At 42.5% G+C, this 18732-nt stretch overlaps 1 protein-coding gene across 1 annotated transcript in view; it reads right to left on the bottom strand.

The window, feature by feature from the left end:
* The window catches only part of LOC104251003 (tyrosine 3-monooxygenase), a 34864-nt gene extending 18374 nt beyond the window's left edge, over nucleotides 1-16490 (bottom strand). The window contains exons 1-8 of the mRNA XM_059816710.1: nucleotides 16434-16490; nucleotides 15785-15789; nucleotides 14562-14754; nucleotides 13471-13645; nucleotides 9917-10005; nucleotides 6637-6704; nucleotides 5394-5444; nucleotides 1362-1507 (exon numbers count right to left, since the gene is read on the bottom strand). Of these exons, the coding sequence (XP_059672693.1) occupies nucleotides 1362-1507; nucleotides 5394-5444; nucleotides 6637-6704; nucleotides 9917-10005; nucleotides 13471-13645; nucleotides 14562-14754; nucleotides 15785-15789; nucleotides 16434-16490 (784 nt within the window). The remainder of the gene's footprint in view (nucleotides 1-1361; nucleotides 1508-5393; nucleotides 5445-6636; nucleotides 6705-9916; nucleotides 10006-13470; nucleotides 13646-14561; nucleotides 14755-15784; nucleotides 15790-16433) is intronic.
* Between the last annotated feature and the right edge of the window lie 2242 nt (nucleotides 16491-18732).

Raw genomic sequence — 18732 nt, 5'->3', positions numbered from 1 at the left:
TTTGAAATCACCCAATTCACTTAAAGAATGTGAATACCTGTGGTAATCAAATCAGCATCACATGATTTCTGGACCTCCCTGCTGTCAGCTACAGTGTAAATGAGATAAGATGAGATCAACTACTTCATGATAAAAAAACATTTATCAGCCCAGTTACTATAGGAGGGAAGTAAGATGGATAGTTGAATAGAAGGGAAAATACTTGAGAAAATACATAATGCATACACAGAAAAATTCCTACAGCTGGATGTGATGGTGCTCATGAAAGATGCTTTTCATATGCCAACCCTCCATTCCCTAACACTAAAGGTGCAATAAAAGCTTTGTCATCGAACAGCTTAATCTTCCCTAAAAATGGCAATGTCTTAGAAAACTCTTCAGCAACAGAAAGCTTATTCAAGCTTACTAGCATCACCTACTGATGCATGGAGCAGGTCACTTGATTTCCCTAATATTGTATTGAAATTTAATTTATTTAAAGTTAATCTATATCCTTCATTATTTATTTCATCACAGTGATTAGCTGTCCTCCTCTCTCTGGCACTCCTTGTCACTGAGAAGGAGCAAGGGGGCTTTAAAGACTGCCTTTCTTTAGTCATTCTTGATAATGGTAGGAAGTCAGCTGGTTAACACAAAGCACCTGGCCTTGGGAAACCATGCAGCCTGTGGCCTTATAAAAATAATGCAGGGTCCCTTTGTCCCCTGCCTCTTGCTAGTCAGTCCCCAGCTAACAGCAGGTATGTCAGCCTAGCCTTTCATCTACGGCCACATCTTCATGCATTTACAAACTAGCACCACAGCCCTTCTGCTTTCCTGTCAGCCATATGGTAGGTACCAAAGAGTTAAGTGGGACCATGGAGACAGAAAGAAGCAGTGTTGTTTCAAGGCAGCTGCTGACTGACCAGCAGGAGCTCCTGGAAATCATTTTCTCTAGCACACATTGCCATCCTGCCTCATGCTTCAGAAAAAAGTGGACTTGAGAGGTATGTACCTGTACTTGTGTTTGGGTCTTACTAGTAGCATAGCTGCAGCAGCATAAGCTACAGCCAAACCCATAGAAAACCTGTGTGTGGAAATCATGCTGAGTAGTGTGCTGCTGTGGCTGTACTGTTGCTAGTACTGGAATTAACTGGTTAGTGCTACACCAACTTCACCCACTCACAGAGCAAACTTCCTTACAGCTTGGCCCCTAGATATGCCTGGTATTAATGCCCTGTGCTCAGCTCATCTTGCACAAGAGAACTCTACAGCTAATCAGCTCTGCTCACTAGCTTGGGTCCTATGAGATCATTTGTGTGTGTATGTGGTGTACAAACATATCCAAGAAACCCTAGAATAAACTATGGTTCGTAATGACTGACCTCTTAAAAATCTGGAGACGTCCTGAAGTTGAGGTATGTTATCCTCTTGGTAGCCACAGTATTTCTCCAGCTGCTGGAAAGCATCCAGGTACTGTGTACAGGCATGAGTAGGGTAAAGGCTGCTCAGCTTCCTGTAGACTTCTCTCCTGAAAAGCAAAAGCCATATAGTATGACCCACCTCAATAAAGCAGTACTTATTCACCCTATCTACAGTTCCACAGAAAGACATAAACCCACAGGTAATGGTCTAAAAATCCGAACTCAGGACACCTGGTGCTTGGAAGCTGATGCTTGAGTGGATGTAGCAAAGCATAAGGGGTTTTTGTTTCGCTTTTCCTTCAGGAGGTGGGTTCTGTTCAGCAAATCTGTTTTATCCCTTCCTATACCCTCCTTTAATGTAACAGGACTCTAATCCTGATTCAGAAGTGTTTCTTGTTTAGGTATAAGGGTGTTGGAGGTACCAGAGAAATCCCAGGGAGAAAGATGAGGCTGTGGCCCTCTCTATGTTGCACAGTTTAGGGGTGGAATGAGTCAAGTATTCCTTTCCTCTCTATGTTGGGGTACAACTTGAAATGCCGGTCCCTCCATCTCCGTGCTGAAGCCTAATCTATATTTGACTCTTACAAACCTCCTCCTAAAAAAGCACATTTTCTGATACTGGAGAGTAACATCTGGACAGGCAAAGAGGTTCATACTTTTGCAGTTCAAAATGCCTGGCATGGGCTATGCATTTGAAAGACATGCCAACTTCTTGAAGCATTTAGCCCATTACACAAAAAGAGACCAGCTGAAGAAAAATATGTGTAACCAGATTTGGGCACAGGCTTCAAGCTTCTCCCAAACTTGATGGTGCTTGGATTTAGAGCTTTGGTTTGGAATATATTTAGCTGTTGCAAAACAAACAAGTAGTAATACGATGGCAAAGAACCTTATAGAAATGGTTATTTTTGTTCAGACATGGCCCTAGGGTGTTAACAATTTTATAAACATTGTTTTATGAAAATTGAGATCATTCTTGGAAATGCTGGCTATGGAAAATGACCTTTTGTTGTTTTTGTATTGTATTTTTTTTTTATGCTATTGTTGCTATGGAGGTGATAGCCAGTCCCTGGTAATGGCTCTCTTAATTTGTACGAATGTCTTACACAGTGTGGGAGTAATGAACCAGAATGAAGCGGGGGAGGAAAACCTTAGGAGGAAAAAAAATTAAAAGAACAGAGGAAAACAGTGGCTGCTGTCACTATTGCAAAAGCCGCAGGACACTGGGCCGTTTCCATAGAAGAATTAGGAAAAAATTAGTAGGACTAGAGTTCAAGTCTTGCCCTGGCTTATTTCCCTGTAGAATACTACTGACTTCAGTGGGATTGCATAGGATCTGAACCAGAGTTCATCCCCAGACTGGAGTCTAGAGACAACAGGCTTGTTTACACTTCGGCACATATGGTCTCTTTTATCAAAGTATCATTCTACTGTGTGTCCAAACATTGACTACCACAGAAACGTAGGCAGTCTCAGAGACTAGTGATGAATTATGCAAAGCTAAGTGTCCCTCCTCTCTAAGTACCTCTAAGGCAATCATCTAAGTTCACTCCGAAGTCAACAGAGTAGCAGATATTTCCAGACAACAGTTTAGCTTGCCCCAATGTAGTGTCTCAAATTAGGTGTAATGCCTCACCGTGTGGAGGTGCTATCACTCAAAGGAGCGCTAAGCTGCTACTTGATGGTACTTCAGTCCAGAGATGGAAAGAGAAACTGCTGAAAGCGTGGTCTATAAAATACTCTAGAAAGGAGCCTCATAACAAAGGATGGAGCCAGCCACTAGAAAGACTTTAAAGGCAAGACCTTATTTTACATAAATTTCCTTTTTCTTTTAGAAAAAAGTGGCACTGTTCAGCCTTACTGTGAAGATGCGACAGGTGCATCCCCATAATTTTGTCCTAGATTCTCCCTTTTTCTTATGTAGCTTTTACCTATAAGACATCTTTTATGACTACTTAGTTTCAGGGCCTTCCAAGAAGCCTGCTTGAAAACAGAAACTCAGATCATCTGTACTCTCTGTTTTCTGAAAGTCATATTTCTTCAGTTGATTAGTTTTCATTTTTATAACCATGTTGCTACAAACTGAAGGCATCCAACAACTCTTCAGAGTGAACACCAAGGGAATTTAGTCTGCGCTACAAATTTCCCGTTCAAATGCACAGTGCTCAATTAAGTTGTGCTGTAATGCAGCTGACCTCAAGACACAGTCCCAGGGGGCTGTGATAACCATTGGGAGGTCTAATTTTGGAAACAGCTTTACATAACAAGACAACCTGGGTTGCTGGGGCTGGCTGTTTGGGGAAATGGGCAGATACCCCTTTAAAGGTCTATTCCGTTACCACAGTGGGACTAATTCTAGGTGGAGAAGGGCTGGAATGACAGAGGTTGGCAACAAAAGGGAAAAACAGGAAAGAACACAAAATTAAATTTTCTTAAAGATTACATTCCCACACACCATCCCATGCCAAGATTGTTGGCTGGTGGTAGCAATCATGAGCATGACACCGACCATCAATCTTTCACAATTGAAAGATGCTATAAAAACCTATTTGAGCTTAATAAAATTGAGACTGCCCGGATGAGTTGGATGTAAGGTTTCTATGTGATTGTGGGCAACACCCCTCAAGCTTCCTATGGCACAGTAGATATTATTTAAAATAAAATAATCACTGAAAAAGATGCGATGGTCCTGTGGTTGAGGTTGTGGCATGAGACATCTAGTGTATGGATTTGATACCTGGCATTGATATAAACTTTGTGTATAATTTTGGGCAAATCACCTAAGCTGTAGCTTTTTCAGTTCCACAGTTACAAAATGTGGTCATCATTCTTCCTTTTTCCCACCTTTAGTCTGTCTTTCCATTTAAATTGTAAACTTTTCTGAACAAAGACTCTTATGTGCACATGTGGCACCTTGCACAATCCTGGGACTCTGCTCTTAGTTGGGATGTTTGGACATATTTACATATTCGTATGATAATACACACATAATTATTCCTACTTAGATTTGTTAAAGTTAGTGGGAGAAAGTGGAAATAGAGGTATATGAAATAAGAACTCTGCTTTCTTTCAAATCTGCCACATACTTCACATAAAGTCTGCAAACAAACTTTGAATTGAATTAATTTTGGTTGGTCAGTTAGTTGTCTTTTTTTTTTGAGTGGCATATCTTCAGAAGAAACAAAGCCCCAATGAAGAAATGCTGCACCCATGTAAAAGTAACTTGCCATCATTTCATATGACATCAAAAGCCTTTTTACAGTATAAATAATGTATCCTGGAAGGACACTCCAAAATTTCCTTTACCTTCAGTTTGAGAGAATGATACCTATTCATGTTAACAGCAATGCATACTTGCAGGAGAACAAGCAAGGCTGGTCTGTCCTATGAACATTGGATTAGCCACATCTGATGAGTGGTGAGACACTGGAATAAGCTGCCCAGGGAAGTGGTGGAGTCACCATCACTGGAGGCGTTCAAGGAACGTGTGGACGAGGCATTGTGGGACATGGTTTAATGGGCATGGTGGTGTTAGTTGATGGTTGGACTTGATGATCTTACAGGTCTTTTCCAACCTTAGCGATTCTGTGATTCTGTGCGTGGACTTCCATCCCGCAAGTGGGCATTTTCTCCTGATAACAGATTTGGAAAGGTGGTATTTCTGTCACCACCATAGCTATGGTTAATTAGAGGTAAGTTAGAAGAAGTTATACTATAGGCTCCAGGTGTTTTCTGGCTTCTGATATCTTGATGGGATTGGCAGGCAGGGAGATGGTCAGGAAAATGCATTTTGCTCTAGAAAGTGGATAGTTAAGACCAGCCCTGAGAATGGCTTTCTGCAAAACAAATGACCAAAAGATGACACTTCAGCAAGAAGTAAAATTTTAGATGGATAAATATGGTCTAAAAATGTTATGACTGTCTCACATTGCCAGCCTTTCCTGGGACTGCAGTGGAATGGCCCAGAAGTCAGAGTATAAGTAACAAACTCACCAAGTTGCAGTCTCCTGCGCTGTGTACTCAATGTGAGGCAAAGGGTCCCCCCTGTAATGAAGAGAGGAAATAATGCGTGTGTCTAAAGCAGGTTTCAAGTTCAGTTTCCAAGTATTGTTTTCTTTGCCTGTACCATGAATATTTGCTGTAATGAAGATAAAAACAGCAAAATAGGACATAATTCACATCATCTTTGTCTTGTAGGCTCTAATGTGTGCATTTTCTCCTCTGTTCCAGTGTGGGGAGGAAACAGAGGGATATGGTAAGAAAGGGAGCCATGTTCTGCTTTACAGAAGAAAAAAGAGGCCTTCAGGCTTACCCTTACCTCTGCTGAAGGCAATCTAGCAACCAAAACACAGTGTGTGCCTGGAGAGTCCATCCCTGGAGGGTGTGATCAGCACAGTATCATTGCAGAGAAGCTTTCATAAACTCATCAGCAGAGAGCTGCCCAGGCATACACTGCATAATTATCACGAACTTCTCTGATGGGCAGTCTTCTCTCCTCTTCCTCACTGTTGCTTCTTGAGTAGCTCTGAGTCAGTTCAGTGTGTACTTTTGTGCTGTTTTGTGCTGTGCTACCTGTGATACATGATGGTGGTGAGAAAACTGTACTCAAATAGAAGTCTCTCAAGACTTGGGAGATTTCACCAGTTCTTGGACACCATGAGGCTGATAATCCACAACCAGTTCTACCTATACATCTGATTGACTCTATCAGACAGCATTGTGATTCTGGTGAAGTTTTACACATAAAGGCAGAAACATTTTCAATCACCCACATGAGAGGTTTTTAGGTAGCTAATGTATGTGGCTAGAGACATTTTGTCAAAAAAATAACAAAAAAGTAATTTGGTTTTCTTTGTCAAAAATATGTTCCTAAACATTGTTCCTTCTAGTTCCTTGAAAAAGATTAGCCTCAGCTCAGGAGCTAGTCCTAAAAGGAACTGCAAAATTGAAATGGAAGAGTCATATTGAGAAATCTTCTCTGCTAAGACAAAATACAGCACTGAAGGAGATGTGAATGCAATCCTAAGATTTTTTTTATCTTAAGGTATATTTGCTGTGTTGTGGGAAAAGTCTACTTCATATGGAGTAAAAGCTTCTGTGGCTGAATTCTGTTCTCTAACAGACAGTCCCATTGATACATTGACAAAAGATTTAGTCTCTGGTATTTCTTGCATACAAAGATGTTTGAAAGCGCATGTGGACTGCTGAAGTCTCTCTTCAGCAGCCTTGTACTTACACTCTATAATTAAAGGCAAGGTCAGCAAAGAATGCCCTCCGTTTCTTATACTCCAGGTCGGCGTATCCCTGAGTTAGAAAATAATTCAAAAAAAGTTTTACATTCAGAAAACCTAGGCCTCAGATAGGTTGTTTTCTCTGAAGCAATGAATCTTGAGCCTTATGAACAGGGTAAGCCAAAGTCTGCAATCAGTTACATCTGTGACATTTTGATGAAATTTGGGGCCTGTGACCAGAAAGGAAAGTAACATGGCTTGGTGGGAAGGTTTTGGAGTTGTTCATAAACACAGACCATTACACTTACAGTCAAATTTAAATGCAAATCACATTAAAAATGGAATTAAAATAGGGGTGTCACTTCTGCTGGGGAAGAGCTGAATCTCTGAATAATTTCTTTCCTGTGCTAAGCACGAAGGTTGCAATATAGGGCTGTGATGGACATGATGGTACCAAGCCTAGTACCACCCCGCCAGAGAAAGTACACTGCACCTGCGCAATACCCTGCACTTTGGGCGAAGAATGGGTCCTCACTGGCTAGAAATCATCAGAGCCACCACTAAATCTGTAGAAAGTACAGGCTTTCACCTCAGTCCCCCATTGCCCATTTATTACCATGTTATTACAAAGACAGATTCAGCAGTATCTGTTTAAAGGGGCAATTTTCTTATTAAATACCTGAGTTTTCTTTTTGCCCCCTTGGTGTTCACTAGAAGTTGAGCTTCAAGCAGGCTTCTCCAGCTATTAAATATGAATAGAGATGTGGAATCAAATTCCTTTTGAATTTTACATCATTCATAATAGGAATAAAATCTGAAATCTGGCACTGTGTTACTAATATAACTCATAAAGCAGCGTTGATCGGCATCACTGTACAAATATTTATTATTCTAAAATATTCAGAATTTACTGGAACCACTTTGCATACTACAAGCCAAATTTCTCCCTTAGGTTTATTCACATAATTTTCAGTGTAGCAATAATACCAGTAATACTGCAGTTAATGAGTATTGTGTGCGTGAATCTGAGGAAAGAACTGGATCCCAAGATCATGTTTATTTTTGTCATGTGTTATGGATAATATGTTCATTCAGATGCCACCCTTGCTTGTCAGTAGCTGTAACAAGTCCATGTAAAACATGTGGAAAAGCCATTGGGCCAGACTAGCATTGATGCTGTGACCTCTCAGCTTTGTCCCTGCTGTTCCCAGGGCTGTGTACCCACCCCCTGAGCAGCAGGAGCCTCCCTGGGGGACTGTTACAGCCAGTGTCAGGGTACCCCAGAGACTGGTGTTACAGTGTCATTGGTGTGCTTTTCTGACCATTAAAGAGACAGTAAAGAACAAAGTGAAGCTGTTGAGATGGACAGCCCAAATTACCTATTTGGTAGTAAATGTATACGCAAAATCTCTGTTGAGTCACCTGTACATCACCAACCTGTCCATTTCTGAGCAATGCTTAGCAGCATAGTTAATGAGCCCATGTTGTACTCCCTCCTGCCACAGACAAATGATTTTTCGGTGCCTGAGCTAACTTGTTTCAAGCTAGTTTAGGTATTTCTACATTGCACTGCATTCTGAAGTGTAGATTTATCCCCAGTCAATACTTTGGTAACTCAGCACCGTTGGTGCTTTCTCTCGTCCTCTTCAGTGCTCATACCTCCTATTTGGCAAAGTAGGAGGGGACGTTAGTCCAATTCAAAGAATTCCCAAAGTGCATTAATTTATCTCATGAGAAACAGCCTCAGAGATAGCTCAGGAAAATGACAAATACTTGGATTGTTTCTATCAGAAAGATGTGAGGAAGAACGAAAGATATCCTGGTTAAGGAGGATATGAAGATCTCTTAGAACATTATAGTTTAATAGGTGATTCTCAAAAATAGAAGATATACTTGGAAAGTTTTTTTGTATCACACAGAACTGTACATAGCTAGCAACATTAACATTGTGTAGGTTAATAAAAGGGTCTAAATAGAATTCAGACATTTAGAAAAGGGAATGACAAAAGCTTGTAGATTCTGTTTACATCCATCTAAATCTTCCTTGCATTTTCAGTGCAAAGTCTGTGCTTTTCTTCCTTTTCATGCATCACTTTTATGTAATGTTTGGCAGAGCACTTCACAACAATTCTGTGACCTACCTTGTCATCAGCGAATGACCCTTTGGAGTCCCGTATTTGTCTATACCTAACTCATATCTCATCTGTACTAAAGTTGGAAAACTTTGATGAGAAATGAGTGTTTGTTTGTTCCCAGTACTTTACCTTACTATTATCACTAGAGCAGGACTCTACAGTGCATTTTTCCTCTTCCTTCTCTTAGAGTTTCTGCTTATGGCAACGCTAAGAGTACACACATAAAACTGTTATGAGTAAAGCCCTTTTTGTGGCCCACTCATAACCAAAACCTACTGCCTGAATCCAAGGGAAAGCCTGTCACAAACATTCTAACAATATTTTGCAGAGTAGTATCAATAAATACTGCCAAAATCCTGGCTTCAAAGACCTTGCGAAAAGTCAGATGTAAATTAGGATTATAATCTTTCCAACTTGCTTCCTATTTAAACTTTAGATGCTTACCTCAACTGAAATCACTAGACCTTCTGAGCTTCTGCAGTCATGTTTAACTCTCAGTTCAGGTATTATATCCATTAATCAGTGCTGCCATGTATTTATCCTATTTTCTGTCTAGGCAATTTTTGCAAGTTTAAGCATAATACTCCTCTCTGTGGGATCTGAGGATCTGGTATTTATTAGTGACTAGCTCTTTGCAGCTTGTCCTCATTACCATCCTCTGTACATCTGCACTTGAATGAGATTCTTGGCATATGCAAAATTAAAAATGCAGATATGGAATATCTGAAAGGTCAAAACATAGAAAACACAAAAAGCAGAAGGCTGGGGAACTTGACTGTTATGTGGACCAGCTAGTATCAAGTGGACATACTTCAAAGATATCAGGGGTGAAATAATATACAAGAGGGGTTTTTTTAACTAAACAATGAAATGTAAACTCATGCTAAAGAATATGTTGAATAGAAATTACTTCAGCATATGTCTGATATTAATCATATGTACCTTCATGAATCAGGACCCATAAGCTTTTCTCATTATTAAGTTATTCATTCTATATTCCTTAAGTCCACTGAAGATCAACCTTTATCTGATCCTTCATTTTTTTCTGTCCTTTCATGAGTATTTCTTTACTCCTGAAATTTTCCTTATAAAAGTTTCCCTACAGAGAGTTTCTTTTTTAAAAATGAAATAACAGTAACATCAAACTTACAGGGTGACCATGGTCCAAACTGGGATCATACTTAGTGATCAGATGGTGACACTTGTCCAGATCTTGGATTTTTCTGGGGAACCAGGGCACTGGAGAGAAAGCAGCGAGAGTTAAATGAGATAGGATCAAATAATTTTTTAAAGATACAGAAAATAAAAGTTGTGCTGAAGATTACAAGCTTTCTTTTCATCAATATCTAAGAATATTCATATCTACGTGTCACCATATGTCAGTAGTTGAATTAGTTTGCCAACCAAACTGGCAGACTGGATGAAAAATGATCTGAAGCTAACTTGCAATGATAATCTCTCAGTTTTAATTAGTAGAAACAATTTTTAAAGGCAAAATAATTTCCTTTTAGGCCAAATGAGATGTTCTGTTTGACACAGCACAACAAATTTATTTCTACATTTTGGATTTAAGAGAATATTTTGATCATGTTTAAAAAGCAGTCTTAACTTTTCATACCTTTAAAAGTGAAAACAACATTTTAAAAGGAAAACATGAATCTTCTAGAAACAAAACAGGCCAAGAAGTATCTTGGCTTCAAGTTTTTTCCTTCTGGCTCTTTTTTTTTTTTTCAGCAAAAGTATTCTAGCATTAGCTGAATTGCCAAACAGTTTCCTTTTCCTGAAGTGCGGACCTTTTCTGGTGACTAAAATAAAAATAAATTGTGCTCATTTTAATTTAAGTCCCAGAATTTATAACCAATTAATTTAAAAAATGCTGAAAAAAGACAAAGTTGGTACTGCTTTCTGAGGTCAGACTGACGCTGTGATGAGACTTAGTGTGTCACAGCTCAGGAATGGTCCATTTGGGGTCACCTTAATCTCAAACTTGACAAGAGACCAGGCATCTCTGTACTGAATGGCAAACTTAGCTTTAGCCCTATTATATTATATCCAGGCAGAGCCAATTCACAAAGGTACAAGGCTACAAATACACACCAATATTTGGAAATTCCACTTCTTTCATGCAGTTATGGCCAATTCTGTGATAAGAAGGGAGAAATACTAGTTTGACAGATGTTTTACATCACCCCAGAATTTTTTTGCTGAGCCTTTGTCTTTGGCTGTATGAATGGTTCTGCATGCAAGATACCTGTCCTGCCACCTATGGCCATATCTCCTCAAAACCTGTACGTCATCATAAGTCCTTCAGTGTATGTCCCCATACACATCTTGCCTATCCTTTACAGAGTCCTGGGAGAGGGCAGACAGGCTAAAGAGAGGGGAGGAAGGACCATGGCAGAAACCTTGGCCTGGTCACAGAAATGGATGCAGCCAGTAAAACAGGGATAATGCTGACAGATGCCAGTTTGGCTGCATCTGTCTCTGCTTCATGGAAGCAGAGATAACCACTGCTTTTCTCAACTGAGTACCAAATTAATTTGGGTTAAAGCCACTATAGGCAAGGCATTGTCTTATCACTTTCCTTCAGCAAACTGTCTGAGAAGTCCTGTCTGGCTCACCTGAAGACTCCGAAGAAAAGAATAAAAAGTCCATGTGGGAAAAAAATTGATTAATCCAGGAGCTGAAGCCTCAGGTTACAGGGCTAGCCAGAACGTACATATTTGCATCTTCCCAGTAAAATAAGTGCTGACCAGTAAGCATGTTTATACAACTTAGATATCTCCTAGTTAGCAATATGCTCTCACGGGCATCTGCAATCCCCCCCTTGAAAATGAAGCTGCAGCTAGCCTCTTTCAATAAGATATGCTGCCACTTTCAATAAGATAGACTAGTAAAATGGGCCACTAGCCAATCTTAGACCTAGGGGCAAACTGTGAGCTGAAAGTCCTGTGACACTTTAGCACCCCTGAATTCACCTTAATAGGACCAAAAACACTAAGAGCTTTAAGGCCAAAATCTCCAAATCCCCAGTTCTTGCTGGTGCCCACACCTAAGGTGTCTCTGTGGGCCACGAATACCAAATCTCTCACCCTTTCATCTTGAAATCAAATTAACTGCTTAGGGCACTACTGAATTCTGGGGTCTGAAACACACAGGAAAGACTCTTTACAAACTAAGGAGTGCTGTGTGTAAGTCTGAGCTAACTTAGAAAGACTCTAGCCTTTTGCATGCCAAGTCTGTTAATTCTAGTATCGTTACATCCAAAATAAGCCTGATTACTTCTATGATAACTATTCAAAACCATAAGAAAAAGGAAAATGTGAAGAAAATTGTGTCCCTAATATTCCTCTGCTTTAACCATAAACACACCCTCTTTTAACAGTCCCTTGTTTTTATTGTAGATCCCAATCCCAGCACACCTGAAACTAACCGCTACTTCTAAGCACAAACCTCGCAACTCCCAAGGAAGCCCTAAAGAAATGTTTCTTCAGCTCCAAAACTGTCTTTGACTCTCCATTTTCCTGATGACAGTGATACCCTTTTGATATCCCCACAGTCCCTGAGAACATCTTGTCACGGACTGCCTCTCATCTAGTCTGAAGGCAAATTTCAAGCACCACCCAAAGGTGCCCAAACAGGACTGTATTAGCTAAAAGGGCCCTGGGGATTTCTGCCTGGCCTTGTCAAGGGTGGGAAACTTCATGGCAATTCTGTATGCAGAGAACTCAACCTATGAGCGGGACCCTCAGCCTTCTCATCTATCAGGGGCACCTCTGGCATCCTCAGGATTGTATTAAAGGTCTCTAACGTCTTGTTGTACTCACCAATTCCCTACCTGCCTGTAAACAGGAAAAATACCAGTCTACCTCTGGCAAACTCATTTTCCATCCTGATGACTGGTAGGGATGGTGACTCAAATATAGCACAGGCAGTGGAGTAGCCACTTGCAGCACTTTGCTAGGCGAAATACTGTTCCTAAAGTGCAACCTTTGAAGCTGGACAACCTCCAAAAAAGCTTTTCAAGTGGCCTAATGCTCTGTTACTCCAGATTTGGCAGTGGGTCTGTTCTGTGCAAAAAGCTCATTCCCTGGTTCTCCCAGCCTGCCCTGCAGGCTTTCTGCTGACCCTCTCTCCCTCTTGCACTCTGGAAGCTTCTTCAAGCTGGTTGAATTTAGCTCATTTCAGTGAAAGAGCGATCTACCTGCAGACAATACTACTGGAGCCAGGCAGCAGTGGACACCACAGACAGCTACTGCTTCTTTTAACAAAACCAACACAATACACTACAAGCAAATTAAACATTCAGACCCTCTGCCTTATCACTGCATTCCCATCAAGTGTCTGTGTTTGCCTCGGAGCGGTCAGTTCTCTGCACAGCTCTCAGATCTCAGCCCACAGTCTTCCTGTCATTGGGGAGTTCCCAGTTTCTCCTCAGCTTCTTGTTTTGCTGCTTCGTCCTTCTCATCTCCCTTTTTGCTGGAATGCTTTTCTCACCTTATTTCCACTGACTATGACAAAATGCCTCATTTTTCACAACAATGGGAATGGTACTAATTCAGGGAAAACAGTCATGCAGTGAAGAAAAATGCATGTATGCTCACCTGCTTTCCAGACTAATTAAATTACTATTATGAAGCTAATGCTAAAAAAGTTACTCCAAAAAGAAATAAAACAGCAGTAACAGATGCATAGGTTTCTTACCTTTGTCTTCTCTGCTAGTTTTCACATCCTCTGCTACTCTCTTTAAGGAGGTGATAAGGATATTAACATCAGCACTGTGAACTTCACATTCAACAAAAATGTCAAGATCATCAGCAGAGTTCTCGGCCTTTTTGGCTCGTCTGGTTTCGAAGTGATGGATCTGAGTTTCAAACATCTGCAAGAGCCAGATGTTCATGTGATGAAGCTTCTCCAAAGACTGAAAATCCAGGTATGTTTAGATATATTTCTACAATATCTTTAAAAGGTGACTAAAAGAGGTCTTCATAAGAAGTGCATGTTAAGCAATGAAGCCAAATAACGCCCGGTTTAGAAGGAGCTAAAATACAGGCAGAGCTAAAGATTAAACACTGTAGAATTAGGTAGAGATAGATGGAGATGAAAGATGAGATACTGTTGATTGTAGCATTTCGTCTAAGCAGAAATAACAAATGAGTGGCTGGGTAACTCTTAAGACCCTGGCAGAATGAAAGCACATCTATTGATGTATAATAACACCATAATCATTAAATAATTGCAAATGATTAAAAATAGGTAACTAATATAATACTTTCAATAATTCATTTTCACAGATGAGAGTGAGCACCTGGTAGGGATACTTCAAGTGCCCAGAATATATAATGCCTATATGGCTTACAGCTCTTTTATTCTCTGTATCTCCTGCCAAATATGCAGAGAAAATTCATTGGCTTTTAACATCCACACAATCTGAGTGCTTGAAATGCTGGCCTGTTGTTCAGTCGTGGCTGGCCACCACAACTGCTAGAAAGAAATAATAGATTGGTATCTGCTCTAAACAGCCCTTACATAAAATGATGATTCTTCTAAATAACTATATCCAGCTGCTCCCTCCCTCCAGAGCACTCTCCTTCTTCACCTGGAGAGTCCAGCCAACCTCTCTGAGCAGCTGTAGCAAAACAGGGACAAGGAGAAAGGGGGAAGGCAGGTGGTGGCATAATTCAGGCAGGGAGCAGGAGAAGCGTGAGAGAGGGGGAGATGCAAAGTGGGAGAGGTGAAAGCAATAGAGACAGAAGAGAGGGCTCAGTGGAGGAAGGGAATGGTGAGGCCTGTACCTCAAAGACTTTGGCTGCCTTAGAGAGCTCAATCTTCCTCACATTGCAGAGGGTGAAATTCAGGATGAGAGTGGCTCTGCCATCCTCTCTGGTGGAGTCCAGGCTGCCTCGCCTGTTCAATGAGTCTATGGCATGCATCTCCTTCTCCCTGCTGGCCTCTTCCTTTCGGCCTGAGATCCCCAAGTCAGTCTTCCTTGGGAGACAGGGAAGTGGATTGCAATTGCCAGATGTTGAGTGGAAACTGCCTGAAGGTGTGAGTGCTTCTCCCAGAGCAATGGCTAGGGGATGTGGTGGGACTGGAGATGCAGTGCGTATATGTGGGTGGTGAGATCAGAGCCGTCAGACAGTGGCAAAGCAAGCTGGTTGCTACTGTGTTAGGTGTAGGGACATTTATGTTGGCCATGCCAGACACATCAAGGGAAACCGCCTGCGTAGGATATGCACAAGAGCCCAACATAACCCTCCTCCTCTTGGTAACTTCAAAGCACGGCCCTCCTGCTCTGTTTGAAGGTGTCTGTAAGCCATTCAACCCTGGAGATGAGCTCCTTTGTGGAGAGGCAATTAGCCTGAGCCCCATTTACATCTCCCATTCTGGACTGCCCTGCACAGTGTCTGAGATTGCCCTTCCTCCCCACCCTCTCTTACCTCGCTGGGGCCCTCTCTGCATTGACCCCGGGGAACCAAAGGGGTTCTTCCCCAAACCCTAGCCCAATCCAAGTGGTGTCCCCTCTGCACAGACACAATTGTGGGAGTGCTAGAGAGACCTGAGCTAGAGCCAAAATTCATTGCCCACTTCTGACCTTTTCCTGCCCACAGGGTCTGACCTGTTCTACCCTAACGCTACAAGAGCTGAGTGCTGCCTCCAGGCTAAGTTCTTCTGTTGGAACATGTTTCTGTCATGATTTTATCTCCAGTGAAGTAGACTCTCAAAAAGCCCAGGGTCACTTCTTTCTCACAGCTGGCAGGGCAAATTCAAGGGGGGGGTTCAACTCTGCTCCTGCCAGGGCATGGCATGCCTTGACATCCGCAAACATGTTTCTGGGTATGAGCACCCATACATTCATACGCCAAGTTGCAATGTGCTGGAACCCCTGTGAAAGTCATCTTGCAGGCCCACAGAGAAGACCACCTCTCTGTCCTCCCTTTGCAGATGGAGCCATTTCTGATGTGCCCCTTAGCTGATCCTGGCTGGGTCACACACCCCAGTGCTGTATTGCTCTTACCTCCTCTGTGGCCAAGGAAGATAAAGACAGTCAAGCAAATTTTATTCTCCAGAGACCGCGACAGCACCATGTTTCCCCTTGGCCCAAGACAGAGCACTGAGAAGGTTTTGATTTCCCCATCTATTGCTTGGCTGAGACAGAAAACCCAAGGTGAATTTTGGAGCGCCATGCCCAGGAGGCAGGTCTTAGTGTTCTGAGGAACGTCGGCCCATTCAGACAGCAGGCACTGCGGGCTTTGCAGGGCATGATGAGTGCCAGCCCGGGAAGATGTGTCCCCTTGGCCGTGCCCAGCCCGGGTGCAGGCCAGGGCGCCGCCGGGCCCAGCACCGCCCGCGGGCAGGGCAGGGCAGGGCAGGACGCTGTCCGCGGTGCTGAACTCGGCCCGGCTCCGGGCTGCCGCACCCTCCGCTCCGCGGGCTGTCCCGGGCCCCTTACCCCTGGCCGGGCTTATATCCCAGGGGGCTCCGGAAGGGCAAGCGGGCGCTTCAGAGGCGGCTGAATTGCAGCTGCAAACTGAATGGGGCGGAGGGAGAAGAAGTGGGTTTTAAGGGGGGAAAAGGCTCTCCCCACTCCCACGTTCCCCCAGCAGTGGTGGCAAGACTGGGCACAGGAGAACATGTCGAGCTGAGTCTGACTATCTGAGTCCAACCTGGGCCTTTCGCATGAAGGGTGGCTGCATGTATCCCCACATCCAGGCCACAGGCATGGCACAAACAACAAATGGCACAAGGTCTCCTACTCCAGATATGTGTGGATGTGTAGGTGAAAGCCCTAGGGCTCAAGATGCATGTTTAAGGCACTGGTCACAAATACTGGCAGAGCAGGGACATCAGGATCCTATGGCTGTCTTTATGCTCTAGTGTCAGAGTTCCACCTCTGTATGTTTGTAGAGCACTAATCATCGTTCTGCATATGAATTGAGGTTTCTCTATAGAGCCAGACTGGACTCATCAGCCAGTGTGATAGTTGAAGCAGCATAGGCAGAGCTTACAGCACAGCTTTGCAGCCCACTGCAAAACCAGCACAGAGCGCCCTGGCTCTCCAGCTGGTGAAATGTCCCTGCCCAGCCAGTGAACACTCCAATACCACCTTGAATCCATGCCTGGGGCAGGCCCTGGAAGGCCTCACCCATGGTGTCATGATGTAAGTCAGCTCTGCTGAGACATCCCAGAGTCCTCCTTTCAGCACTTTTGGGGACCTCTAGGAGCACAGGAGGAGAGGTCTCAAGCTGGGTGCTGCAGTTTAAAGGGCTATGCAAGGGCTGGAGCACAGCGTGTCATCCTTTCCCATGAGGACAGGCAGCTTCTCCCTGCAGAATGTGGGGATCTCCCACCCCAAGAGTAGACTCACCCCCTCTCGTGCAGCCCTGGGGTGGGTGCTTTAAAAGGCCATGGCTGATCGCCACAAACAACCTGCTCATTTTTGGTCTGTTCCCATTGTGAATATCTCCACCCTGTATGAGCACAGTGCTATTTATTTGTGATGGATGCGGCATTAATATTTCTGTTTATTTAGATTAGTTTAAATGGTTACATTTGAACACGAAAAAAGTCTTCTCTGCCAACTGCCAGAATGGTTTGAAGCAGCGAAGAGACAGGCTTTAAAAGAATGCACTCCTGGTGGGTTCCTCTTGTGCTTAATCCCTCTTTTAACAATTTCTGCATCCTTTGGGGAATAAAGCATCCCTACTCCAAGGCTGCTGTCATATCTAGGCATATCAAGACACCCAGAGGTGGTCTCCACCTCCCTGTGTAACCTGTGCTGACATCTCCCCCCTCCATCACCATCACCGACCTTGGCCAAGGTCAGTGCAAAGGAAGAGGGCCTCGTGGGAAGGCTGCTTTGGTCACCTGAAATAGAGCTGGAGATGGGGACATCAAAAAATGTGATCATAGTGTGATCAAAGAAAGGAAGGTTACTTAAAAGAGTAGCTTCAGATAGGTTAGTCAGAGTAGCATACAGAGATGTACAGTGTGCAAAGGTAGAGCAATCAGGGCTTTGCTGTACATTTCTAGGTAATTACACACACCAAGAGATTATTTTTTTTTATATCAGTTTCATGATCTTGTCTGGATGAGTGATACTCAACCAGGGCAAGACAGCCTTTTTTGAGTTGGAATTCAGCTCAGATGGGCGTTCCCTCTCCTTGGGTAATTAATTCTAATTGACCTGTGTGGTTACCTTACAAAGAGGAGTTACACTGGCCAGATAACTGGCCATTTTGCTACACAGCTTTAATTTTCTTTAGCATGGAAATAAGAAATCACCCATTAAGAAGTACTGTTTAAAATGCAACTTATTTGTACTATTTAAAGCACATATGCACAAGCTAGTTTGTTCTGCAAGAAAATCTACTTTCAGTATATTTCCTCTGCTTTTAAAATACTGAACATTTAACTTTTTCTCATCTCCCAGTCTTGCTGAACAGCTATGGTATGCTGCTTTGGCTGGAGTTATTGCCCATTTAAACCTGCATTAAGGGACACAGACTCAGACGTGTGGCATCAATACTCTTTAACCATTCCACTTGCACATAAAAGATAAGCAAGAATCCTGGGTTCTCAGTATCACTATAGATTTATTGTGGCTGTCAATCATAACAACAGCCAGAACCAGAGGAGCTTGGAAGGCTGCCTGAGGATTAGTTTGAAAGACTTGACCCTTGAGATGAAATTGTCTCTTCATGGTACACAGTTACCTTATGGGTCCTATTATATTGAGAGAAAAATATGGGCTACTTTCACACTGAAAACACATGTCAAGCAGGACTGAAAGATCTACACAGACATTGTCATGAGAAAAAAAGGAAGAAAAAAGATACAGAGATAAAAAAGCTTACTTCAAAGCACCAAAATGTTACCATTTTGCATAAGTATATGTCTACTGAAAAGGTTTCCAGCTGGTATGCTTAGATTAATGTTATTACCCACCATAAATATAATGGAAAC

The sequence above is a fragment of the Gavia stellata genome, chromosome 4 (genome assembly GCF_030936135.1).
Source record: "Gavia stellata isolate bGavSte3 chromosome 4, bGavSte3.hap2, whole genome shotgun sequence".
In the NCBI taxonomy this organism is placed as follows: domain Eukaryota; kingdom Metazoa; phylum Chordata; class Aves; order Gaviiformes; family Gaviidae; genus Gavia; species Gavia stellata.
This window is presented reverse-complemented; position numbering and strand designations above follow the sequence as displayed.